This window comes from Amyelois transitella, chromosome 4 (assembly GCF_032362555.1).
Source record: "Amyelois transitella isolate CPQ chromosome 4, ilAmyTran1.1, whole genome shotgun sequence".
In the NCBI taxonomy this organism is placed as follows: Eukaryota; Metazoa; Arthropoda; class Insecta; order Lepidoptera; family Pyralidae; genus Amyelois; species Amyelois transitella.
In genome coordinates, this window is record NC_083507.1 from 9,595,969 (window position 1) to 9,623,230 (window position 27,262).

General features: G+C 36.6%; 2 protein-coding genes across 2 annotated transcripts; one reads left to right on the top strand and one right to left on the bottom strand.

Moving 5' to 3' along the window:
- The first annotated feature begins 465 nt into the window (after positions 1-465).
- Positions 466-22,410, top strand: LOC106139553 (transcription factor E2F6). The gene is made up of 10 exons (XM_060954297.1): positions 466-778; positions 1,137-1,342; positions 8,881-9,044; positions 9,652-9,848; positions 11,217-11,479; positions 11,827-11,932; positions 12,264-12,372; positions 12,735-12,868; positions 13,293-13,403; positions 16,974-22,410. Exons 2-10 carry the CDS (start codon positions 1,139-1,141, stop codon positions 17,105-17,107), a joined length of 1,422 nt encoding a protein of 473 aa, XP_060810280.1. The 5' UTR covers positions 466-778; positions 1,137-1,138; the 3' UTR covers positions 17,108-22,410.
- Positions 22,391-26,625, bottom strand: LOC106139549 (uncharacterized). The gene is made up of 6 exons (XM_013341018.2): positions 26,382-26,625; positions 25,135-25,227; positions 24,592-24,739; positions 24,376-24,454; positions 23,588-23,771; positions 22,391-23,121 (listed from the first exon to the last, which is right to left on the bottom strand). The coding sequence occupies exons 1-6, from the start codon at positions 26,461-26,463 to the stop codon at positions 22,973-22,975; spliced, it is 735 nt and encodes a 244-aa protein (XP_013196472.2). The 5' UTR covers positions 26,464-26,625; the 3' UTR covers positions 22,391-22,972.
- Between the last annotated feature and the right edge of the window lie 637 nt (positions 26,626-27,262).

The following is a 27,262-nucleotide window of genomic DNA, read 5'->3' on the forward strand; positions in this document are numbered from 1 at the left end:
AGAGTTTATATTCTTTAATCTTAAAAGATATATTTTTCGACTTTCATTTAAATGTGGACTTCCAATACCTACTTCCAACGGGGAAAAATAATTAACTCTTTTTGTATTATAAATATGTACTTACAACAATATCTCACTTAATGTATTGTTAATGAAAATGAGCGGACTATTAATAAGTAGGTAGGTACATTATTATTAGCTCATTATATTTTCGGCTCAGTGTGTGAAATATTTAAAAGTTAAATGGCGCCACTTTAATTCGAACTAAAGTGGCAAGGCAGGTAACGCCGTCGACTTTCTTCGCTCAAACCGGTCGCCAACGAAAATTTAAAAATTCGTTATATTTTTTATGGCTTCACCAACGAGGGGCGGATTTGGATAGCGGCGTCCGCTAGGGGTTGCTTGCTGGGTCGCTTCGCGCTTGCGCACGTAGTTCGCGCCACTGCTACGTCGCTTGCAAGCCAGATGTTCTGAAAAGCTTCCTGTCGCCGTTCCAATACTCCGCATTTTATCTAATAATTAAATATAAAATGTACATTAGGACCCTTTTATTGTTTTTTGTAAAAAGTGAAATAATCAGTGAATAAAATAAAATATGTGTTGAATAGACTGTGCAGGCAACTTAAAATTATCGAGCGTCTCGATGTCCACGAGTTCACTCGGGACCAACAAAGCGGCGGACATTTTATTTTGAGTACTCGATAATGTAGCGTTTGCGTCGAAAACATTAATGTCGTTTTATGGTTACATATTTTCATATCGTTCGCTTGCACCTTTCGTAAGTATTGTAATTTCAAATTGGATATTTTGTGTACAGTTCTTGTGTATACCCCACAGTTTAGATTGCTGTGATGCCACTAAATTACCGCTAGATTGTCGATATTTTTGGGAAAATCATATTGAATAAGTGACGTAAGCGTTTATCTACAGCTGCAAGTATTACTACGGACCTTAAAAATTATAAAAAAGTCAATAAATTTGTTATCGACCCGCTTCGCTTCGGAGGCTTCTCACCTGTGATTTCCGCGCGCGCGGCGCCCCTAACCTCTTTACTAATTAAATTGTCATGATTAATAATCAAAGCATTGAAAATCAAAATGTTCGTTATAAATTCTGATATTCTTATTATTCGATAGCGATGCCGAGGGGGGTGAAGCGAGGGCCGGTGGAGGGCGAGGCCGAGGTGGTAGTTCGCGCCGGGGCGTCACCATCGAAAACCACGCTTCTGGACGACAGCCCGAGTCAGCCCATCAGCTACCATCTGCTGGATCACGGTTATGGCGCCACGCCGCAGCACCAAATCAGGCGCGAGGCGCCCTCGGCACCGCCTAAAACATCTGAAGTAAGTAGTCTCTACATCACTATAGGTTTCTTTCAGCACCTTCAATATTTTATGATTGTATGAAATAGGGCAATAATTTTATGATAATATTTTATCAATCTTATAATAAAATTACAAGGTAAATCAATAATAATAACCAAACCCTTGGGATATTTTATATGGATTCATTATGGGAATATAGTGTGATTAGATGACCTTATTGGAAAATCATCAAATTTTTTTGTTGTTTTTATTCTGTATAATAAGAAATTTACTAAAATATTCTATCTTGACTTAAAATTTTCTAAACACCCTACGTAGACCCCAGGCTCAAGAGGTAAGAAGACAACGGGGACCAACAGCTGGAGGATGATTATTTGAAATTTTTTAAGGAATTTTACTTGATATTTTTTATCAATTAATGTTAGCAGCTTGTATTCTGTGTAAATTTTAATCCAATCAAGAAGGCAATCTAAGAGTAGGGGTACATGTTCAACAGTAGACTTATGTGAATGAGATGCTGGTGGTATTAAATGGGTATTCAACAGCGGAAATATTTAATGAAACCATCCAAAGTTAACAAATGCCGAAGTAAAACACTTATTATGTCATGTATTATTTTAGCACATTCAAGAATTTTGAGTTTCAACTGACAATAAGACTAGAGACTAGATTTTCCCCTTAATTAGCCTTGTGTCCATTGTGTATAATTATGTCTATAACTTATGGGTTAGACAGTACCTACTGTTTCGAAAAGATTGCAAGGCCATGTTCAGTTGTATGGGCCATTAATGGAATTAAGATACAAACAGTAAGGGCTTGTTGGCCCATCACCTATATGGAGAATCCTAAATTTATTAGCCTATCCTATATAAATTTATAAATCCGGGTACCAAGTTCAAAATCTTGTTATTTATGTAACACAAAATGTTGGCCTTCTTTTTAATTCTACTTTCCAAAATCTTGGATGATCTTTTTTCTTCACAAGTTATACAGTATGAATTACATGATTACCTACTGATTAAACTTGTGATACTGGACATTTTTGATATTGGTGTGAAGTTCCATTTCAATACTGAGAGGTCATTGCACTCAGCTATAATATGGATTTTGGAATCTTTATCAACATTGATATAATTAAATATATAAGTTTAAATGAACATTTGATAGCAAAATAGATCATTATTATTGATATTTCACTATTAATGTGGGATGTAACTAAGTTTTATGGTTGCACCTTCCTCTTGATAAATCATAACCTCTTTATCAAAAGTAGCACAACTTCAATTCTGCTATTTTTATTAGTTGAACCTACTGAGGAATTGACAATTGGTTGCCTACTGTTTTTTGGTAGGTAGGTATATACATAGTTTTGATGATTTGTCACTGACATATTTTATTGCCTTTTAGGTATAATGGTTGGCTATTTGGCTGAGCATACATATGCCACACTCATAAGGTAGACAGCTCATTTTGCAAATTTGCCAGATACCTATTTAGTAGTTTGTTAAATAAATTGTCTGTTCATGACTACTTCTTCTATTGCAAAGTAGGTAGGTTGACTCTTAATACCTTAGCTCAGAATGCAATTGTGGATACGTTGTGATGAAAGAGTATTCTTTTACCCCTGACATGTCACAAGTTTGTGTTGCTATTAGCACAGATAAGAATGAACCACTAGTTGCACGCGGTTTTAACTGGTGTGTTGGTTGCAATTTTTTATTTTAATATATCAATGATTTCGTGAATTAAACGACCACTGAGCATGATTGAAATAATATAGAATAGCTAGGTTTCCCCTGTCAATAGGGTCACTATCCCACCACCACCAATGGCTCTACCAACCTTTCGGTTATAGGAATCGAATCATGAGAGTATTTTGCTCCCTAACAGCGCACCCTTTCTTGACTCCCTACAAAATCTATAGCGTCCGTTTAGTTCTGTATTACTATCCCCGTATTCTAGGAGTGAATGACGATACGCGTTACGCCTGGCGTAGCTAATAGACATGTCGTAGTATCACCGAATGATCACCCCAATCAAATTTTTAACCAATATTTAGACTAAATTATGATATCTTTCCAATAACAGTAGTACTGTCATCCCTTAAGATTATGGGCTAACCAAATTATGATATCTTTCCAATAACAGTAGTACTGTTCATCCCTTTAGATTATGGGCTATTCGTCTATTCTGTTTTGTTCTTTTCTTTCATCAAAGCTTATTCCAGATTGCATTTTTAGGAGACGTTTCGTTAAGTTCGTTTTCCATGCTGGTCTAGTAACCTTTGGAATTTTGGGTGCAAATGAAGTGGTCTTTTCTTATTCAGTTCTACTTGAAACCACACCAAGTGTTACTGCCACTAGTGCTGCTTTACAACTATCCCTTGCACATTTATTCATTACCTATTTTATCAATTCTAATCCAATTTGTAACTATTCAGCAGAAATTATTAATGAGTATAGGTGTTTTTTTTAACAACAGGCATTATATAATAGTTAGGTAGGTACTTACCATAAGTAGATTTACTAAAAAGTAAATCGATATCGATCTGTCAAATCCGTATACGTAATTTATTAATTGGTATTATCGGTTTAAAATATGACTATGATTGTAAAAAGGTGAAATATGTAGTAACATTCCTACATAAATTTTGTGTCTCCATTCTTCCATTCCATTTGGCCTCTGTGGCGCAGCGGTAATACGCTTGTCTGTGACATTGGCGGTCCCGGATTCGAATTCCGGTCAGGGCATAATGAGAAATGAACTTTCTCTGTTTGGTCTGGGTCTTAGATCTAAGTATTTATTATCAAATAGTTGTTGAGTTAGTATCTCGTAACACAAGTTTCGAACTTCGAGGCTAACTCAATCTGTGTAATTTGTCCCGTATATATTTATTATTTATTGATTATTCACATTTGGAGAAATAGCCCTAGGTTTGAAAAATTGACAAGGTTTGATAAATGTGGGCTTGCTTATGGCAAACATTTTTGAGAAATAGTGACAGCTTGGTGATAGCCTTAATATAAACTATCAAAGCATGATCATGGTACCTATTCAGCGATTTTGATGATGTTATAGTTTAACATTAAGGCCATTTGAAATCAATCCGAAAACTCTTCAACCATTAGAAACCGCATTATACTGACAAGTGTAACATTAATTTAATGCGAATGCATGAAATTCACGCAGCTTAAGTCCGCAAAGAAATACCTACTCTTATTATTATTATGTATGTATTTCATTAGAGAAATCAGTTCAAGCTAGGCATTGTTAACTTTACTAGACCGCTGCCGATACGAATCTTGTTGCGTGTGAAATTGATGATGCGAGTAATTCACACATTTCATTCCTTGATAAAAAGTATTTTTACTACATCTTCAGCAAATAACTTGGATATTTTGTTAAACTCTTATCATTCGTAATCAATCGCTCTCATTAAGACATGTGGTCAAACAGTTGTAGATTCGCAGAGGACTGGAAATGACATCATATTTTTATTTGTTATGAGTAGTTATGATTTCAAAAATAACCGAGCTTATATTATTGCCGTATGCTCTGAACTACTACATACTTAATTGTGTTAAAAAACTTCCGACGACAAATTCGGTTGCCATTCAATTTATTGAGAGCACTCTCCAAATTTGAAGGATCCCTAAATAAAGGGCCAGAGGGACGGAAGTTTCCGCGGCAACTCGTCTTTATTTCACGTTTGTAGAAAAGCAAGTGAGAGTGTTGGCTCGTCCCATGTAGGTCTTTTATGTTCATAGAGTTTGTTTGTTCAAGACATACCTTGACTATGGCGGTTATAACAGTAATCTTGTAGTTTTTTAAAGTTACAAATCATAGAAAAACAATGTGGCGAGTTTTTGATGTGAACAGTGCTGTTAAGTTAGGTTTGATATTTGATTTTCCTAAAGGATAGAATAGCTCAATCGTTAAATGGTCTTGAACAATTCAATTGCAGGAATGTATAGCTGTTCCCGATTTTTTTTTGTTATTTGTACGGTAATGGGATTGTGTGTCTCTTTTGCCCTTGCGATTTGGGATATAGATCCTTCGCGTACTAACATGGACATTTAGACGAGGGGAGATTATATTATATTTGTAACGTACGCGCATGGCCCTATTTATTTCAGTTTTTACCTTTATATACTTTTAGAAGAAACGAAGGGTTCAATGGCCCAGACGCCCAGTGCAGTGGTGCGTGTGCGTTTTTGGGTTAACGCATTTAAATTACCAAAGGACAAGGCGATGTAAAACTATCTGTATGTTTTTTGTAAAGCTTATGTTCTGTTTTTAGGTAACCTGAATTACTTTCATGGTGAGTTCGTTAATAACAAGAACCTAGGCAATTCGCAAAAGGTGGAAGTATAGTTCAAAATTGGTTTATTAATTTAAGAAAGAATATCCCCTGAAATGTGATTTTATTTTGGTTCATATTTCTATGTTTTTAAAAACAATGACTTTCATGACTACGTCTTGACCTACGCCTTGTGTCGTGGTTTGATTTGGTTGGATAATTGTAATTGACAATCACGCTTCTAGGAATACAGATAAACTCTTTCCTGTATTCCGAATGACTTTGTTGCTGTCCGCTTGATTCTATATTTCTGATAATAGACGGTTAGACATCAGAGTATTACAATAAACAGTTTGTCCTTCTCAAAATTACAGGATCTCTTAAAAAATGATCCAGCGTTTTAGCGATATCTCTAGATTTTTGGTTTTTATTTCTTGCGATTAGAGTTCAAGTGTACAGTGTTTTGTTATTAAAATTACAGGTTTATAGTTTAATGTACAAGTCTGCTAGTATCCTCTTTCAATCAAGCAAATATATTTTAAAGTTTTTGATCAGCTTGAACCGCTTCAGTCAGCTGGAGGTAGGCATATATAACCTTTAGCTTATTTTGCTCAAAACATTCCTATATATATAATAATAGCGGCAAGTGTGTATGAACAAGAACACATATGTTAGCAGTTTGTCTTGCGGAGTGGCATTCACCCGCCGCCATGTGGTGAACCACCATGGGGGTCACGTGGCCAGGTACTTCCTGTCCTCACTTGCGTTGCACATTTTCAGTCTTTGTCCTTTCTATTTGCACAAAAAGTTGGCAGACATTCAGTGCATTGAATGTAATAATATACCACACCCGAGCCGTTAAAATAGCATCGCGAGGATATCGCGCGCCGTTGGTTAATTTAATTTGCATAAGGTAAAGGAATAGAAAAAAAGGCATTGTGACTTAGGTCTGTGTGCCTGCGTCGTCGTCGGTTGCAAATTATTCGCATACCGCTAAGGGTTAAATTGATTATGTTCATAGTGCAATCATTTACCGAAGGGATACTATATCATTAATGCTTTATCTCCTGAGGTGTCAAACGAGAAGGCACATCTGCTCTGATTTAGTTGAGGCTCGGGGTTACACATGCGCACAAAGAAGCGCGGGACCCATGGTACGGCAGATTGACAATAGTCCTCAGTTCACTATTAATAATAGCATAAACTTTTGAGATAAGAAATTGCCATTCTTTCGCTAGAGGTCCCTTCCGAGAGCTCGCCGGCTTTTGTGTTGATTCTAATTTATGTCATGTATTGTTGATACCGGGTACCCTCCCCACACACTTCCTTTTCGGGGGCTTTGGCCCCGCGCTCCATGTCGAAATTGAATTTGTTGCATCGGCTTATTGAAAATGCTTCGTGCATCTTTCTCCGCTCCATTTTGTTTTACGCGTAGTGCCAAATAAACGCTGTGTCCACAGAATGACGTTGTAATCGCAGTGTTATTATAACTTGTTTCATTAATTTGAGGTCATTGTAATATTATGAAATAGTGCTTTATGATTAGTGATGTGATGAAATAACTTATAACTTCAGTGATGGACCTGAGAAGATTAACGATGACATATTCCGTGCTAAGAGTGAGTTTTATCTATTATACGAGTCGGTACGCTAACGGAACAGTTTTAATTGCACCAACACTTATGTTTTTCTTCTCGTGACACCTACTTTGCTGGAAATCGGATGATCTCGAACTGCTCTTTGTGTCAGCTAATTACTTCACATTTAAATATGATATTGCGTTATAATTGGCTTTTATATAATCGAAATATACAAGGTAAAAATTTCATTAGTTGTGGTGTACCATTGGCGAGTAGTAGATAAAATTGTGTCTGATATTAGATGTACGGATTCATTAGGGTTCAAATTGTTTCCTTACCGAAATTTTGATGACGATGGAGCACATTTTTTACGTTGTACAAACGGGACGAGTTTAGAATCGTTCCAGGTATCGCATACTTGCAGCTTCTTCCCGTTCAACCCTGGCGTCACTCAGGTAGGCGCCTCGGGATGATATAAAAAGTTAATTCAACTTTCATTTGTATTCGGATTTCATACTTACATTCCTGTTGTACTAGTTTGTCTACGGTGTAAGCTTTGCTTGGTGGTTTTATCTACGAATAACAAAATCAGTATTGCTGTTTATTTATACGTTGCAACGACATTGTGTTACAACACACTGCTCTTATAAATAAATTAGAAAATCAACGATTAAGCTCAATGCAATGCGGCATTACCTTTTCTGGAACAGCCACCATGCTCTTTTGACTTCGACAAGAGAATTGAAGGGAATATCTAAACAGTGTTGTGTCTGGCAGGCAGTTAAAGCTATTGCAGGGTTTTCTTAAAAGGCATGCCAACACAGTATGTTATGACATTAACAGTAAAATAAAGATGAGTGAGACGTCACAGATTCATCCCACTTGCCTATGAGTATTTACAGCGACACCCACGGAGAATGACTTTGTTTATTGGCAAGAAGAAAAAATGTTCATATGTGAATTTCGTTGTTTCTTGTGGTTTCACCTAATTTTATTTTATCAGTAACATATATATTTTTTTTAACTACAACGATAAATAGGTTTTCCTTATATTTATAACACCAAATACGAACTGGTACACATCATCAAATTATTCTCCGTCTGATTGATTGTTATCTATTGGTTTATGTTACTGCGCGATTATAAGAGGGAGTAAAGCGCCGGGCAAAAAGAGAATGTTATAAGATGGCCACCATTTCAAGTAAATCATTTGAGTATTCAATTTACCATAGTTGCTCTTCTAAAAATTCCGGATCATGTGTGATCGAACGATTATGTATTAGTTGTGCGTGTTAATAGAAGCTCGGGAATATTATTCAGCACGATATTAAAATCATGCTCGACATGAAGTGATATCTTTAGAAAGTTTCGAATTTAAATCGCCTTGTTGTTGAACATCTAGTTGCCCGAATTTATTGGTTTCCTCATGATGTTTTCTCCCACCGTAAAAGCATTGACACATCATCGCCCTTCTGGTGTTTGTCTCGGCCATGATTTTTCCACGAAGGAGCCAAGGCTTTGTGACCTCGATCCTGGAGATGGTAAGAAAGGGCAATACATGAAGTGACACTGTCAGCAGAGGAATCCAACCTAACTTCGATCAATCGACCTTATGGGTTCGTAATTCTTTAGATATTTTGAAAAATAAGATATATTAATGTTTAAAATAATTACAGGCGGTAAAAAGAAGACTGAACTTGAGTGAGAGCAGTTCAGGGAGTCAGGGGCATGTGGTGCCGATGAAGGCGGACTTCAAGACGCCTAAGCAGAAACGCGTGAAGGTCCTCACGCCCTGCAGCCGACCGTCCAGTTCTATGAAAAAATACACCGAACGTTCCAGGTACATATTTGCACAAGGTAATTTCATCATTAATAAGTACAATATACGAATAAGTATAAATATGAAGAATATCGAAGGAAGCTTCGACATTGACAGCTCGTTTTACGGGATGGCAAAATCCTCTGACAAGAATTTCAGGACATAAAATGGGCTAGTGCCAAACAAAGTTTGAGACTTGTGATTTGGCATAATAACTCAGCGATACGAATGAAAACTAATTATATACGCTGATAGTATAACATTCGGGACCCAGACCAATAAGAAAAAGTTAGTTTTTCATCATGACCTGATAGGGGTTCGAACCCAGGATTTATTTCTGGGAATGGGCTCATTATGGTTGAACATTAAGGTATACTTACTAAAAAAATATTTTTTTTTTAGTAAGTATACCTGAAAATTTACCTTAAAGTGCACTTTAAATGTGCCGGTTTCCTGACAATGTTTTTTTTACATCGGTAGAACATTGGTTAGCATTCCAACTATAACATAGTCAATGGTTTTCTGACTCGGATACTTTTACCTCCCGTTCAGGGTCTTAACTTCGGTCTTAACGACATAGCCACCTACTTATATTTAGTGGTCAACTGCACCGTACTTGTTGTTTCAGGTTTGACACATCATTAGGTTTACTCACAAAAAAGTTCGTCGCACTGCTGAAGTCGTCGCCCAATGGAGTCCTCGACTTGAACATAGCGGCGGAGCATCTTTCGGTCCAAAAACGACGTATATACGACATCACTAATGTATTAGAGGGTATAGGAATATTAGAGAAGAGGTCCAAAAATAATATACAATGGAAATATGGTTAGTTCAATTATTTGTTTTTTATTTAAGATTTGTTAGTATCATGGCTTGATAATGAGGTGAACTCACACCTATCAAGACTTTATTTTTATCCCTAAGGACCTCCTCAGGTAGAGCCTAGTCTTTTCCCTATTGGAAATTATGTTTGAATATATAATATGGACTGCAAAGATTGCGGAGGTCCTGCAGTCACTTTAGGTACAACTTTATTTACCTAATCCAGGATTATGGTCAAAGACTTAATCTTCTCCAGAGAGCTAGAACTAACGCCAGGAGAAAATATTATTTAGACTGTCTTTTGTTGATGATATCAAATGCACTTTAACGTTAGAACAAAAGCAATATAATATATTCTACATACTCCCCTTGTTGAATTGAATTATGAATCAATAACTTTCGTAATAGGGAAAACCAGGTGGGGATGTCGTTTTGCCTGGTTTTAAGCATTAATCATTTGAAAGTTTTTACATACCATTAACTTCAAGAAGCTTTTTGCCATAATCCTAATCCTGCGTTTGACATAATAATCCAAGCTGGATTTGGTAGTGTAGGTACTTAACCCTTCTTTGCATGATGATGGAAATTTCAATCATAACATTTAGTGAAGAAAAAAAGGTACTCAAAAACTGTAAACTTTAAATTTGTTGTTCCTGGCAACTTTATAAATGACTATTGCATACAACAAAACCCTAGTACCAGTCTACTGGAAGAAGAATTACAATAAAAAAAAAGAAAGGTCACTTCGGTGTAAATTTCCCAAATGTAAAGGCTATTCCACAATTTCGTGTAATCAATGTGGAGTTAATTTGTGCTTGAATAAAATAATAATTGTTTTTTAAATTATCATTTAGAATATAGGAGAATAAGTAAACAATATCTTTTGACTTATTTAGTACTGAGCTATATATGTAACAATGCATAATGATGTAAATTTTCATCACTGTTTTTTAAATAATTCAAATTCTTATTTATACTAGGATTTTTTTAAATATTTTTCCTTTAATCTAGAGCATTAATTACATCAACCTGATTTATTTTAACAAAATAGGAAAAATCATGCAATTAAGGGTTAATTTTGAAAAGTTAAGTCATGGAGATCGGATCTTTCTGTGTATCTCACTAAGCTACTCATCATCATGCTTGTAGGCGAAACCCGGGCTCATTTTTAGGAAAAAAATCAGTATAGACGCCTGTAGGAACGCATTCAATGAAAATGGTCTCTGCGAGCAGCGGTCAGGTCTAAAATTGCATTGTGACGGTCTAAAAAGACGCCGAATATATCCTGCGCTGGGACGGATCAATTGTGTCGAATCCTTGAAAGGTCCATATTTACAATGTGAAATAGTTCATAAAGCAAAGTTCCGGCAGGGGTGGGCAGCGGCGGCGACAGCGGCTGCGGCGTGGTGGCGGACGAGTGGCGCGCGCGGCGGCTGCGGCGCGAGTGCCGCGCGCTGGCGGCCCGCGAGGCGCGCGTGGGCCGCGCCGTGGCGGCCGCCGAGCGCGCGCTGGGCTCGCTGTCGGCCGAGCACGACGGGCTCGCCTACATTACGTATGCGGACCTCCGCTCTATCAAAGACTTTAGGAATCAAACCGTTATACCTATCAAAGCGCCGCCGGACACGATACTCAGGGTAAGTCTATTTCAAAAATATCATTTCATTAATACATATAATATGCAGTTGGGCTCACGCGGTTGCTTTGTGGTGGGAATGCCGTGCGAATTGCGCGATGGCCGTCGATGAATGAGTTTGGGATAAGATAACTAACGATTTTGAGGATAACGAAATTTGCATATTCATACAACTGAATGTTTAACTATGTTCATTACGATAAGATTCTTCTGAAATCCTCGCATTCGGATGTAATCGAGATTTACTTTAGAATGATATGATGTCTAAAAACATGAAGTCTATTCATCCAGTTTTGCAATCTTGATGTAGGTATGATTTTTGCAAATAATATTTTACCTTGTTTGCAGGTACCTCATCCCGATGAAAAGGGTTATATGTTCTATGTTAAGTCTAAATCTGGTGAAATAGAAGTCTTCCTATGTCCTAAGGAACGACCTCCTTCGCCATCACCTCGTAAGTATATTTCTTACCATACCACTGTGGCATAAATAATTTTGATTAGAAACTTTGTAACTCAAAATATCTGTAATATATTAACAGTGTTTGAAGTACTACTAGATTAATAAGATGACATCAAACCTCAACATCCTACTACTACAAGTTTTTTCTAACAATTCAATGGAATCACTAAATTATGTATGTCGTACAGACAACAGACTGTAATGGATACATTAAAAGGTTTTATTAAATCCTTCAAAAGCGAACTTGTACAAAATTGTAATTTTTTACTTTTAATAAACATAGTCTTAGAACAAATTAAAATTTTGTAAAATACTTGTTTCAGCTACGGAACTCCTTCCGGATCCCATATCGGAAGACAACAAGGCGCTGCTGGCGCCGCTCATAGCTCAAATGCAGCACATGCCTTCAAGTTCTATTACTGCAGACTATACGTGAGTTTTAGTTTTTACATACATATGATCACGTCGTATCGCTGAGAGCCAGATCCAAGAATCTCGAAAACGCCAAGCTTAAAAGGCCAAGATTCAAATAGAGACACGATTGCCTAGAAGAATCCCATGTTATTAGCCTTTCCTTCGATACTTCGAACTTTTAAACGGGAAGAAAAGCAGTCGACACTTTTCATCGCTACTAAACCAGCAAGGCAGCTTTCTTTGTACCGTATTTAAAATAGACCACTTTCTTTTTCTTGGAACTTAGGTTAATTTTTGTATTCAGCAGTTCACTGCTGTACTTAAAAAATGCCTGTATGGAAAGTAATTTTGTATTTGTCAAGATTTTATACTTTTTCCAGGACTCCTATAAAACGAGAACCCGTTGAATGCCCGCCAAGTAGTAGCTCGTCGGCCACGTGGAGCGCCTCAGCGGCGGAACACACCCCCCAACAGGAGTTACATACGCCGCAACACGACCTCAGTACGCCCGATGGTTAGTATACACCTTGCGTAGCTTTATAACAAACATCCTGGTCTATTATTCTACTAAAAAAGGATACATACTAGTTAACACAGATGCTGACATTATTGAATCTCGCAAAAAATTCGTTGCGGTCAGCCGTAGTGAGAGTGTCATTTGTATTTCTCTAGTCTGTCCATGACTTCTATCAAGTCAGAAACGGTTGCAGTAGTTGTAAACACTGCAACACGACTTCAGCACGGCCGACATACCTTACTGAGACTATCTGGGAAGGATTTGGAGTCGTATCTTTCACAATCAAACAAGAATCGTAAGGAAGAAAGTGGCCGTAGTTGCGTATGACGTTTTTATACAATGTTTGACGAGAAGATGATGAACTGTTTTCTCTGTTTTATTTGTTTTGTATGATTATCAAATTGACCGATGTGTTCCTCAGCGTTCACGGCGCGGTGTCGCCTGCGCAACGCGCTGATCGCGGAGAGCGACGACTTCGCGCCCACCATGGGCGGCGGCCGCTTCCAGCTGCAGACCGAGGACCAGGAGCAAGGTATGGAACACAACCATCACGCAGATTGAGGTCAAACGCCTCTCATATTCAAAATAAAAACAATCATAGTCGGCTTACGTGGCGAAATGGTAATGTGAACAAAGTACCAGTGTCGATCTCAGGTCATGATGAGAAACATTGTGGTCTCCCTGGGTCATAGATGCTTATCTTTGCATTCTAAAATTAAGGTTATCAAATTACAAGCACATATTTTCAAACATAGAGAAACACATGCAGAGAACACATTGTACACACATTAACTCGCTAGGTGGTCGTTTTGTTTAAAATTTCCACAAGAATCTGAAGTCAGATTATAACAAAAAAAAAGTAATATAAACCGTCATACACACTGGACAAAGGTTTAATGTCTACTCTATACCGCACAAAATGTTTTATAAGCATATTTAAAAAATAATCATTATAAATAAATGTTTAGTAAGTAGCGTGCACATCAGCAAACGAAGATGATCAGAAGAAGTGCTCGTTTTGTGGCTAGAACTCGAACTGTGACTTGTGTTGGATTCCACATCACAGTCAGAGTTCTAGCTTCACGACGCTGCTTTCCAACATCGACAGAAGATGCGGAAGAAATTATATGAACCTTTAATTTACTTCTTCTAGTAGGTATTTGAAGATAGTGAATGCTCGGTAGTCACCATTTTGATTATTAACAAAATCGCTCTGGTTTTCAGCAATTGTTGATGATTTTAAAATTTATTTTTACATTATGATTATTCTTCTATTCTCAAAATTGTCAGGTTTGTATTCGGCTTTTATTTTTTCTAATATCAAATTTAATTAATTTGTAAGTCACAAAGTTGTGGCATTTGCTATCAAGTGAATGAGATAACAGTAAAGCTTTAATATTTAATTTGATACCTGCAGCCATGGTTTTTGGTTTCAAGGTTTCATAAGCACAATTTTAATCAAATTCAAGGTGGCGGCTGAACCTGTCACTAATCTTCAACCTATTTGAAAATGTATACTTATGGTTAGTGAAGAGCGAATAAATCTGACTTATTAGTAGCGAAGCGACTGTTTAATATCGCGGGTCAGATTTCTCTGCTGCTCACGGATACACTTCATCCCAATGACAAAATTTTTGTTGAAGACTTTTTTATCACTGTCTTAGAAATTTGGGTTGGATACGGATTTTTGCTTTAGCTATTGGGACGGAGTGTATATTAATGGTGTTATATCAAAATGTGCATGCTTTTCATCCTTCATTTCATTGTGTTTTATCATCAAGGCTTCCAACTAACCTAAAGTGAGTGTGACTTGTCCTCAGACAAGTTATATGATGTTCATATAGTACATGGACTATTGTCGTTTTATCTTCAATTTCTAATAATGTGTTAAGGTTTTTCTATAATTTTGTTTTGGTCTATCTGTACTAAAAGTAACTATTTAAATGATTAATTAGAAAAATTGTGACTGAGTCAAGAGGTTAACGCATTATTATATAATGCAAAGGTTTTCATAGCATAATCTTTTCTGGAATACATAGAAATTCAGCTTTAAAAAATAATACAATGCAGATCCATACGTCCACTGGCCTTTTATTTTACTGGTTTATTTGTGAATATAATTTAATTATATATATACAACTTAGTCATTTGCAGCGAGCTAAAGTTTCATTTCACTGTCAAACTTACACAAAAGGCCTTCAAGCTCTGAATTTATATATTTTTATTGCACTGTCAAACTGCAAAGAATAGAAAGAACGATGGTCCTTTTTTAACGTACCAAAAGAAAGAACAAAAGTCCTTTCAGCTTGACATAATGTTCTTGACTCAATCAACAAAAAAAAAAAACAAAAGTTCTTTTTTATTATTTCATAACGAGCCTTGCATGTAAAAAACCATTGTACATACACTCGTCTCCGCGTCGGGCCGCGGCGGCTGCGGCGAGCTGGATCTCGTGCCGCTGCAGTGCCTCGTGTAGCACCATGGGATTCAGCTCACCGCGGCGCCACTAACATCTACTAATACCACGCCACCATCGATCGCCCATATCTAACGCGCACTAACTGTTTTTTTTATGTGACAGCACTTTGGAAACGCTAAAAGGTTGATTCCGTAATTTGTCCCGTTTTCGCGCCGTGTGGTTTCCGTCATTTTAGGATGACTCTTGGTCAGACGGGCCAATTAAGGATCATAGTCAAATGACGTAGAGCCTGGGTGCGTCTTCTTATTCGTCTTCTTTCGTTTTAAATATATGTACATAATCTTGCTCCTCACTATAGAATGGGTTGCGTCTTCTCTGGAGAGGAATCCGGGGGTTATTTTTATATAAAAATACGAAGAGCTCACCTGGGAACCATATTCCTGGGAGTACCAAATAAGCCCGTTACGGAATCAGCCTCTTATTATTCTATAATGGATTATGTGTATCTCTTAAGGACAACCAGCGACGTGCAAATTTAATGTAATTTAGAAGATTTCCATGGCATTGTTTCATTTGTCCATGCACGCCACTGAATACTAGTTAATCAATTGATAAAGAAATTTCACCACACTGCTAAATGTAACGCGCACTAACTGGCACTGGTCTTGGATTCTTTCTATCGGTATATATGGTCCGTGCGTGTAAGTAAAAATATTTTCAAAATGATTCAGTTAGTGGTAGAAAAGCTACGCTTTTGGAACAATCTTAATTTTTTATTAATGACAAAATAACAAAAAATTAAAATGTTTAAAAGGGGGAAAAATTCTTGTGTAAATTTTCTAACATTAACATTTCTGTGGTTCGCTTTTCTGTGGTCGCACTCCAGTGTGGTGAAATCCGTGTAACATTTACATCCGGGGGCCAGAATTTCACGCATGACGACGTTTTTATCGCGCGATAAACTATCGCTGTCCCGTTTCATGTCATAATAAAAAGTGAAACCGCGATAGTTTAAATCGCCCGACAAAAACGTCGTCGTGCGTGCCATGCTAGCCCCGCTGGTGTGCTATTCTTGAATTTGGTGACTGGCTACAAATCGGAGAGAATAACTTTATTAGATTAATCCAAATGACGAATACGATTGTTAACAGCAATCTTTAAAATTTGTTTGAACCAAAATTACTCTTAACGATTTGAATCGCCGATGTTTTTGTAAAGATTATTTAACTGTTGACATACTATTGGAAGTTATCCTGACTTTTTAAATGAAAGTATAAATTAATCAGTATATGAAAAATGTCTTGTGAGTGTTAGTTTTAAATATGATGCATATTTTGTACGGAAATTATTGTAACGAAAATGTTTTCGTAATTATTAGTTTTAAATTTACAATGTATTCAGCATGTGCTTATGATAAATTTTTACTTTTGCATATAATTGGGCCCCAAAGAATTGTTTTATAAAATAAATATTGTTTTATATAACTTGAAAAACAGTTTCGTTCTGTATATGTAACTATTTTACAAGTTCAGATTTCTGTGAACAAAGCTGGACCAAAACATCTTTGAACGCTTATATAAGCTTATAGGAATAGTCTATAAAAATGGTTTCCTCCGCCCGAAGCTTCAACTTCTCTGGCGGAGTACTAGACAAATGTTAACTCTTTCCATCACAACTTTTCAGAACCTATGGAGTTGCCGTTCCTAGCACTGGAGCCCCCCATGTCGGCGACGGACTACGGCTTCTGCCTCGACCACGACGAGGGCCTCTCGGAGCTGTTCGATTTCGAGTTCTACTCTCACGACCAGAAGGCCTAAGTCGCAAGCGCACTCGCCTCGAATGCGCATTTGACGGTACCTGTAGGGCGAGGGACGGATACGTGTATTTTATTTATGATCACTGCTGTCCGGGACTGTACGCTTTTTTAAACGTTACAGCACATGCTGATAAATTACTTTTGTTATTGATTTTTTTAGAAGTGACCCGAGAAAATTTGGTCCAAATTAAAAAAAAAGTACAATCGTTTGGAAATTACTTTCGTTTAGCGGTCGTGATGTCAAACCCGTTAAATGTAACAATAATGTTACAATAACAGAAGGCAATTTATATGTGTAAGATTGTGAAGGTGTAGCTGTGGCATTGTTTCGTTCTCAACGTTCTGTCAGATCACTGTTTTTTATATTGATGTGCCGAGGTAGTCACGCGGTGTAGAATGCATGCAGAAAGACAGGGTGGGTCACAGCACTATGGACAAATACGATGGATGAAAACTCGGCACCGTCTGAATACGCTTATTTGTATTATACATATTGTCTATAATTATAATAAAATAATCTGCCACAATGTTGAGAATGATTTCTGATCTACAGATGGCTTGACAATATACATTGTTACTCACAGCATAATGGATTTTGATAATTAATGTGTTAGTTATAAAAATTGATTATGTTGCGGACTTATGTTAATCAAAACCTCGGTTGGTTTTATCCTATTCGATCTTCCTCTATTCACTACTTTCCTTCTGTTGTAAGTTGAATTATTTTCGTAATTTACTAGAGGTATGTTGTTAAATCTGTAGTTATGTTCATTTGGAATTAACGGTGAGTTAGAGTAGATTTCAATTGCTGTAACTTAACATTGTTCTAACTCCAGCATTGTGTGTGCATCAAGTTAAATCGAAAATATAAAAAAATATTGAGCAATTTTAAGGTGCAATGAATTATTAGATTTGTGTTACGGTTGTCTACAAAAGTAGTAGCCCGATTATTTATATTTGAATTTTATTTTATTGAACAACTTCCAAGTAGAAATGGAAAAAACGCCTTGCATTTCATGTAATGCCGTGCATTTTGCCCATTTCTAGTTGAGGATCATTAGTGCAGTTTTTTTTGAGACATACGCACATGTAGCATTATGTTATGCGTGAGAATGGTTAAAATTTACACCCTTTGAAATAGGAATAGTCATTAAAGATTGGTTGTGGCTATTCTGCGTACGCTACAGTTTGGTGAGTGTGCTGTCATTGAGATGCACGCACATTTCATTTCTTTCCACCTCAATCTATTGGACTATGTACAATTGTACACTCGCTGTTTATGCATACGGATAAACAGGATTTTTATTAAACGTCAGTTATTTTATTTCAATATTATATGATTAAAAATATTTTACAACTTTTTGTCAAGTCACTCTTCATTGAGTTAATGTTGCGTACTGAAATAAGAACTTACCTCATATAAAACTAAATCCAAGCGCCGTCCGAGCGACAGTATTCCGACCGAGAAAGTATTAGGGTGCTATTCCATTGAGTTGAGTGCTTTGCGCATAAAAATATAAAAAAAAATTAAACAACGTTCGTGCGCATTGAGATGCGTTTTAGCTTATTATCAGTGGAAGCAGTCAGGCAGCGATAACTTGACAAGGTTAGCTGATTTCGTAGCATAACTTGACATGTAATCGCAATTGGTGGAAAAGCATACCTACATAATAAACTTAAGTTTTCAGCTTTAAGTTCAAAAATAATTATTATGTGACAGAGATATAATGTCTCTGTTGCGCGAATTAAATCGAATTAAAGTCTTGTTCAAATGACATAATCACGCATTAACATGAGTCTTCTAGTGGCGTCTATGGAGGCAAAAAGGTAATTTTATTTAATGATACAAGACGTGTTTCGAAAAGATTAACTTTCAGCGCTCTTTTTTGCGCACAGTTTTAAAATATATTCAGCGTCGGAGATTAGCGATGCTGGCATCCTTTGGACGACGGAGGGATGACGGCTTGTTTGTTGTTAGGGAGTGTAATAAATACAATCTTTATCTACTTAACAATTTGGTTTTAAATCTGCGAGTTTATTTGCATAAATTTTATTAGTTGCTTAAACCCTACTTCAAACCAGCCATCGTGCCGGAGCGTGCGCCGTTGTATATACTCGCTCAAAGCCCGGCGCGACGCGTGTAAATATTACGATGTAATGAACGGTGATATCTTAGCGGCCTTCGATTTTACTTGTAAAGCTAGCTCTAGTTCCATTATCACACTCGTGCCGGCGACGGCATCGTCTGCATGTTTGCATTGCCCCGTTCCGTTTCGACAATCGAGTTTGCCAAATATTTAGTTCATATCTGAATAACAAGTTTGTTTATAGTTTATTTAGTTGTCTTTGTAAATAGCCGCGGGTCGGGCGAGCGGTGGACGCTTGTATATTTATATCGGTGATTTATATAATTAAGTACAAAAGGCAGACACGTTACGATGCCTCTTAAGGGCCTTTTAGTATCGTTTTATATTTGTAATTGAAGTTTTGACATGCTAGTAATTGCGGCTTAGGGTAAAAATATAAATAATTCGTCGGTAAGAGGCATTGTGATGCCATAGTTTAAAACGCATTACCTCACGTCCACGATCGGCCGCGTCCGCCTTCGGCCCGGCCCGCCCATACTGTACAGCACAAATTCATTGTAAAAACTTACTAATAAGTGCATATCAAATAATTTTAATGTTAGACTTAATTTGGAGGCGTGTGGGAGCGTTGAATGCCTTGTCGGCATGTTGCGCGCGAACCAGGTTGCAATAGAATGTATTTGTGCGGCGGTGCGGGTTTCTGCTGCGGTATTTATTACGAATGTTTTCTTTGCATATTAAAAACTTAATTCGATAATTATTTAGAATAATTGTGAAATGGCAGAGTTGATGCACGAACTAACTAGCTCTCGTAGCCCATCGCTATTTAGATTGCGACTATTCCGCGGAACGTCTCGATAGTATTAAAATTATAATTTCATTTTATTTATAAATCAATGGTGTTATTTTATATAGTTTGTTCTGTGAGATCAATCTTTTTCACTTATTTAATTCGTTAAAAGCACCTAGCTTACTTAGTTCTTGGTTTCAATGAAATGAAGGTTATGACTAATGAATTTATAGGCGCGTTTTGTTTCAATATCTTTAACGATTAAGTTATTTTTTGGCGAATAGTTATAGACATTACCACCTCGTTGTCATAAAATTGCATTGAATAATTGACCTTACTTAATGTCTTTGTTGTGCTAAGTTTATTATAAATTGGATATAAGATGACCAAATTTGATTATTATATTTTTAATGCAAATTTTAAGCAACAACCTAGCCGTAGGCGGTCTACTCAACAGGCGACTGATTTGTTTTTATAAAATTAAAAGTTTGTAAATTGAATTTTTGTTACACAAATTCTGGGGCCAAACATGCGAGTAAGGAAGTACAAATTTAAAATGTTTTCTCATATTTTAGTTTAAGATTTTTACTCAACTCTTCACGTTGATTTTGGTCGACGCAATAATTGGAATATGTATTTTGCTTCCTAATAAAAATTAAATGATTGCACTAAACTGTGACAGGTACATTTGGCGTTTTTAAATGAAGGTTTTGTATTTTTGATCAATCTGTTACAGTATTTAAATTTGTAACAATTTGTAATTGTTATTTTATTATGCTAAAGTTTTGATTTTAATTTTTAAGTCGTAAATTGGCCTTCCTGCCTTGGATTAAGTCAAAATCAATTAAATATTTTCCTAACACCTATATAAAATTTAAATAAAATCTGCACAGAAGACGAAGTCGACGAAGAATAACACTTATTCTGTGTAAGAGATCATTATACAACAAAATGACTTTAACTTGCGAAGATTTTTATTTTGTTAGAGATTTCAACAAGAATTAAAATTAAACCTTTTGATATTGTAAGTGCAGTAGTTTTATGGAAACTTAACTCTTTGTTCTAAACCTTTCAAAAGAGGTAGAGATATCAAATATTTTTTAAAATTATAAACTTAGTTCTGCAGTTCAGTTCTAGCTGACTAGCTATTATCCTACCATCTTAAAAAGGTTTGGCAATAGTTAAGGACAATGCAACGAAATTCGTTTGTTTAATGTCGCTTCGACGACGCACAGGGATCTATCTTGTAGCTTCAGGTCATAAAATATCACTTGGTCTATTTGCAAATTTATATTAAAAGAGTATCAAAATACAGAATTTTAATATCTAGTTTTTTTTGTACTTTGACATTTTGCACTCGAAGTGCAACAAATTTAACTTTCATTATTCCGTAATACGTCTGTGACGTACAAATAGAACAGAATGCAGCAGGTTCATATTAGGTGCTGAATATTTTTCGTGTAATGATTTGTTATCTTGCTTTTCCTTTCCCGAGTCATAAAGTCTAGCACGTGCTGCATTTTGGTAATAGTATTCTAATTTTGGTGTCTCGTTCTATGCAAGAATTACCTCAATAAGTTAATGTAATGAAATTACAATATAATAATTTCTAGATCTGTCACATGTTACATTAAACTTGTTGAGCTACCAGTGTTTCTCTTTTTATTATGTGCAGTTACTATTTATGAAGCAAAGGTCAGACTTTATGATTATTTTCTTCTTAAGTAAAGAAAGTACTTATTTTTTTTTGTAAAGCACGCGTTCGCTCCCGAGCCGAAACTATGTCAATAAATGGGTTGTCATACAATGTATGTGTCACGACCACACAGGAAAGTAGTGCTAAATGAAATCAGACTTTTGGACGGCATATTTTTGTGTAACTTCAACTAGATGAGAATGTAAAAGGTGCAATGTTGATGTGTATTTATGAAGTGCATGGGTGGCGCCGCCGGCAGTGGTGGCCGTCGACACGAAACACACCGGAGCAATGCGGCGCCGCATTGCCGACGTCGCTAGAGGCGATGCGGCGCCGAACTTTATCAAAATATCAAAGAGATATTCGGTTGCATCGCCGAGTAGAAATTGAAAACATTTCAATTTCGTATAGAGTATTTTTCTTAAAAAATACATCACCTCAATGACGCTTATAAAGTGTAATATTATTAAATAACTATTTCACAGCATAGCTGATGTATATTTATACTGAATGTTGATCATTTTAAATTATTGAATCTGGTTGTACCGAAACAAAATATCGTGTCGGTAACGCAGCGTTGTGTTGCTCTGTTGTGTTTTACTAAGGCCTGTTCGGTTAGTATTCATTGCGTTGGAAGACTGAGATTGATTATTCCAGTTTCGATGAACGAGGGAGTTATTTGTTGATTGAATTTAAATATAAAGTCATATATATAGTTAGGTTATATTTTTTAATAAATATAATATTGAGATATGTAATATAATTTTGTCTTTTATTTAACAATATTCCTATGCACCATATTATGACTAGTTTTATCACAACAATTATATGGTGAACTTGTTGCAATTTAACAGTAAACAATAACTAAATAAAACATTAACAATTTTTCTACTTCCAATCGCGCTATTAACTTGAGATGGATCACAGTTGAATACCTACCGATCGTTCTGTTATTTTTATTGTTGGAAATAGTTGGTAGCTTCATAGAAATCGGACTATCTATGTATTATTCTGATTTAAGGTAGATTCTAGATCGTAATACTAAAGTGTACCAACATTTGTTATTACCGTTGTGAAAATAACAATTTTTGAGAAACGAAACCGAAAAGGGTATGAACTCTGACAGAACGATGGAAGTTCAGTTGCGTTCCCGTTCAGTTATTAGCGATCGGGGTGCTAGAATTTTTATGAATAACATTTACATACAAGTTATAGGTATTTAGTACAATTCATTTGAACTGTTCTAAGGAAATCCCCGAAGGATTGTTTTCAATGGCATGCCTCAAAATCCATTTACTTGATGAACTGTTGTATCGGGAAATCCCTGAAGGATTTGCTCCAGATGTCGGTGAAAGCCGTGCTCACGAGGTCGTTGATGAGCGGCCTGATGACGGCGAAACCCGGCTTCCACGCCGCGTTGATCACACGATCTAACATGTTTTCTGGAATAACATTTACAAACATTACATTACATAACTGTGAGAGAAAACATAGTAAGAACCTTCCCATTTAAGCTGAATGATCATGATCCCATACCTACAGGTTAAGGTTCCCCTCCAAAGGTTGTGGAGGTCTGATGGGAAACGCTACGTGAAAAACCTGGCACCCAATCCAGGATCCATGTTCAAGGACATACCCCGGCCTTCACACCAGAGTGGTGAAGATGCTAGGCAGAGACTACATTTTTCCACTTGCCACGATCCCTGCAAACTTCCTTCGTCTCCCATGTAATCTCGCTTGTGTAGACACTCCACATTCCATACTCTCTCATTCTAGCTTGGCGATTTCGGGTATTCTTGACCTGATCTTTTGCCAGGACGTCCCTAGAAATTAGAATAACATGTACTAGTTCTATGTAGGTACACTCTACGCCATAAGAGTATCACGATATATAATGAAGGTTTTTACCTAAGAAAGTGTTTCCACGCAGAATGTTCCCAATATGTAGCTCCATGCCGCCGATATGATCTACTTCGACATGCACGTCGACGCCGGCGCCGCTCCGTTTGACGCGCGTCGTCTGCGCGTAGTCCCGCAGCGTGAGGTTCCAGTGACCGCTACGGTGCATGGCTCCAAGGCCGAAGACGGTTCCCTGAATGCAAAATTATTACCCTTGATCTATACGAATGTCACATGTGCTAGCTTGGGCTTGGGAAAATTTGTCTGTCGTATTGTTTAAGATCCATTCTCATCACCACCTGGGCCGGGTCCATGACGTGGCCGGTAGGTGTTACGTCCAGAACCTGAAAAATATCGTACCGACGTAGCGAAAATAACATTTGAGATGTCTTGACGGGTCCCGTGCACGGTCCTGATGTGTGGTGATAGTAGACATCTGTGGTGTCACATCGTCACTACAGTTCACTGAGCTTCTCTTTGTATACGCCTTCGTGTCCTATTTCCCATTTCTCTACTCATATAATATCGTGTTTCTAATCGGATTGTCAGCTCGGGGCATGAACTTCATGTAAGTTTTCGTATTATGTTTCATGCAAGTTTTTGTATTGTGATATAATATTTGGAAACGTCGCCTGACACCAGTCCACTTTTAAAATTTATACTGCATTAGGTTCTTAAGGTTTAAGGAATAAATCAATTTTATTCTACTGCAAGCATAAAAATGGAACTTATTCCGACTTTTTCACATATGTGTATTAATTGTTTTAATTTTGTATTCGTTGTGAGTAGGTTCCTACCTTAAATTCGTAATCACCATATAGCCATTTCTCTGGGAAATACTGTGAGTATATGATGCGACCATTATCCCAGTCGGTTCTGTAAAAACATAAGAATCAATTAAATAAAATAACCAGTTGCAATAAAAGTAAAGTGCTCACGATAACAAGAAGGAGAAGTAGTCCAAAGTGACCTCTGATTCGAACCACCAAGAAAAGGTTTTAAAATAAACTCACTTGAACTTAGTGGCAATTGACTGAGTCCATCCTCCCTCGTAGACATCTTTCAGTGTCAGTGTGTAGCCAAGGCCTCCAAACGAACGGACCTGCACCACTTCATCCGCGTGGTGAGGGTCGAAGGGCGCCACTCCCAACTCGGGAATACCTGTGCGGATAAAGAAATATACGGGCAAATTTCACAGAATGAGCAAGCCTCAAGAAAGTTCGAGACGTGTGTTATTTGGGATACTAAACTGTCTTATCAACACTATATAGATCACTATCTAAGACTCAGCCCATCAGAAAAAGTTCTTTATCTACTTATTATATTATGAAATGACATCCCCATTTGGTTCAGAGGGCAGAATTCGACAACTGCGCAAACAGGTCGTCAAACATTTGGTTTTAACGAGACTATACTCCTCGTATAATAATCAAAGATAATAATTAATTTAAGATTAAAGTAGGTATTTATGAAAGCTTTATCTGTGCAAGATTTGCTGGAGAACCTATTAGGTATATGGTTGCGGTGATATGTATGAAGGAATAAGCAGGTCTTACCTAATTTGAAAAATGGTCTTAATTTGTTGAGTGCTCGTTTCATACAAACATCAAAATCTGTAGAATTTCTATGGCACGGTGAAAATATTCTTTCTGAAAAAAAAAGGAGGAAATAGGTACTGATCAAATAAAAGTTTTTGAAAGAGTCGTTTACATCGAAACATCACCTAGCTCTATATGGACTATTAATTCAAGCTTTAATCAAGTAACCTAAGTAGGTATTTAGACCGACTTTCAATCAAAGTTATATAATAACTAAAGAATAATTATTATTCTTTAGTTTAATTGAGATGAAGTCATGTAAGTAAATGTTATCTAGAGCGTGTATTATTACTAAGTTAGGTGGTAGGTATTAAGTTCTAATCCGCACTCGCATATTTGTAACTATTTTGGTATTTCTATTTGTATCGAAGACACTCAAAAACGACTACAGCAATTTTTACGAAATTTAGCACAGATATAGGATAGAGAAATTCAAGATTAACATTGGCTTTATTTTTTTTTAATTTTTTACGGCACCGAAGCCCATCGTTGAAGCTAGTAATCAATCAAACAAACGTCCCGCCTGTTTAGCAGGAAATAATTTATTAAGGAACGTTTACAAATATTAAGGTATAGAACTACAACATTACACGTAAGTATTATTAAAAGATTTTAGTTAAGTACTTTGTTATTAGCCGCTTTTATTGAAAATCCCACGGGAACAGTACTTTTTTTCAGGGTGTGACTTCGTAATTATTACTATTGCAATAAAGATAATGTAAAAATCGCAAGATCAAACACCGGCTGACCTTATTGTTGAAGCCAAGAGCTTCTCATACGACCCACACTCACGGCGGCCCTTGCAACAGCGGCTGCGCTTGCGCAACCTGTCCACAAATTGTCCGAGCTGTTCTAGAGATTTTATCCATACTGTCATACTAATATTATAAAGAGAAAAGATACATATTTTATTGTTTGTAACGGATAAACTCAAAAACAATTGGACTGATTAAGATGGTTTTTGGCATAGAGACAGATGAAACCTAGGATAGGATTAAAGTTCTATGGAAATGAAATGATCGTATATATACCAAGCGGGCTTTTGTTTGTGAACATAGAATATTATGTAATATTCTTTAGGTATTTATGTAGTATTAGGTAAGTCTGTAAGAGACAAAGCAACATCATGGCTAAAGTAAGCATTTTGTCATTAGATCCTAATAAATGAACGCAATTAATAAATGCAAGCATTTGTTAGGTCTTACCGATTTCGGCAACTTCATTATCGGCTCTTGCAATTTGTAAACACAACACTATAGCACAAACTAAATATTTAGAATCACCCATTTTATTTCTTAATAATTTCAAAAAGATAAAAGAAGAACTTTTTTAATTCGAGAACATTTCGCGGCAATTCTTTTTCTTTTTTAATATAGAAAATGTTGCTCCTTTTTCACAACCAGTTCAATTTGTTATAATTTAAATTATAAAAAATAACATCAAAATATTTTCATAATAATATTTCAAAGGTAGCGTTTGGAAACACGCTCAGAGGTCCAGTGAATGTTTGACACTGGAGAGAGACGATGCCGCGACCAAAGGAATGCATTGCATACCCCTACCTAGGCATCAACAAGGTCGTTAAGGATCGGTTTACTGAATTCCGAATCATGGTGTTAATGACATCCGAAGCATGCATCTAATGACTGGCTACTTTGTCTAGCTCCTGAATTCCAAAAGAACATTCGAAGTCGTGCTGAACTTTCGTTTTTAAATTAACCATCTTTCAGGGCGCAGAACAGTGGGAATATCGAGATAAATTATAATATACTCGAGTAGTAGGTAAGATGGAGTGCAGTGAGACACTAAAGAGTAAGAGGCTGGAGAAATCTGGCCAAGACGTAGGTGGTTGAAAGAATGCCCTTTATGGTCGAGTTGTAGAGTAGAGTAGCTTTTTGTACACAAATTGACAAAAATGGTAATGGTAAATTCTCCTTGAGTTTATTTTGAAATTTCTTAATCTGTAACTATTTCAGAATATGCGGTGGTCTAGAGCAGAACAGAACAGAAAGAATAAAATTTTAACAGCATGAGAGCTTCGAGGAAGCGGAGAAATAAATACCACCCACGACTCTAATAACCTACC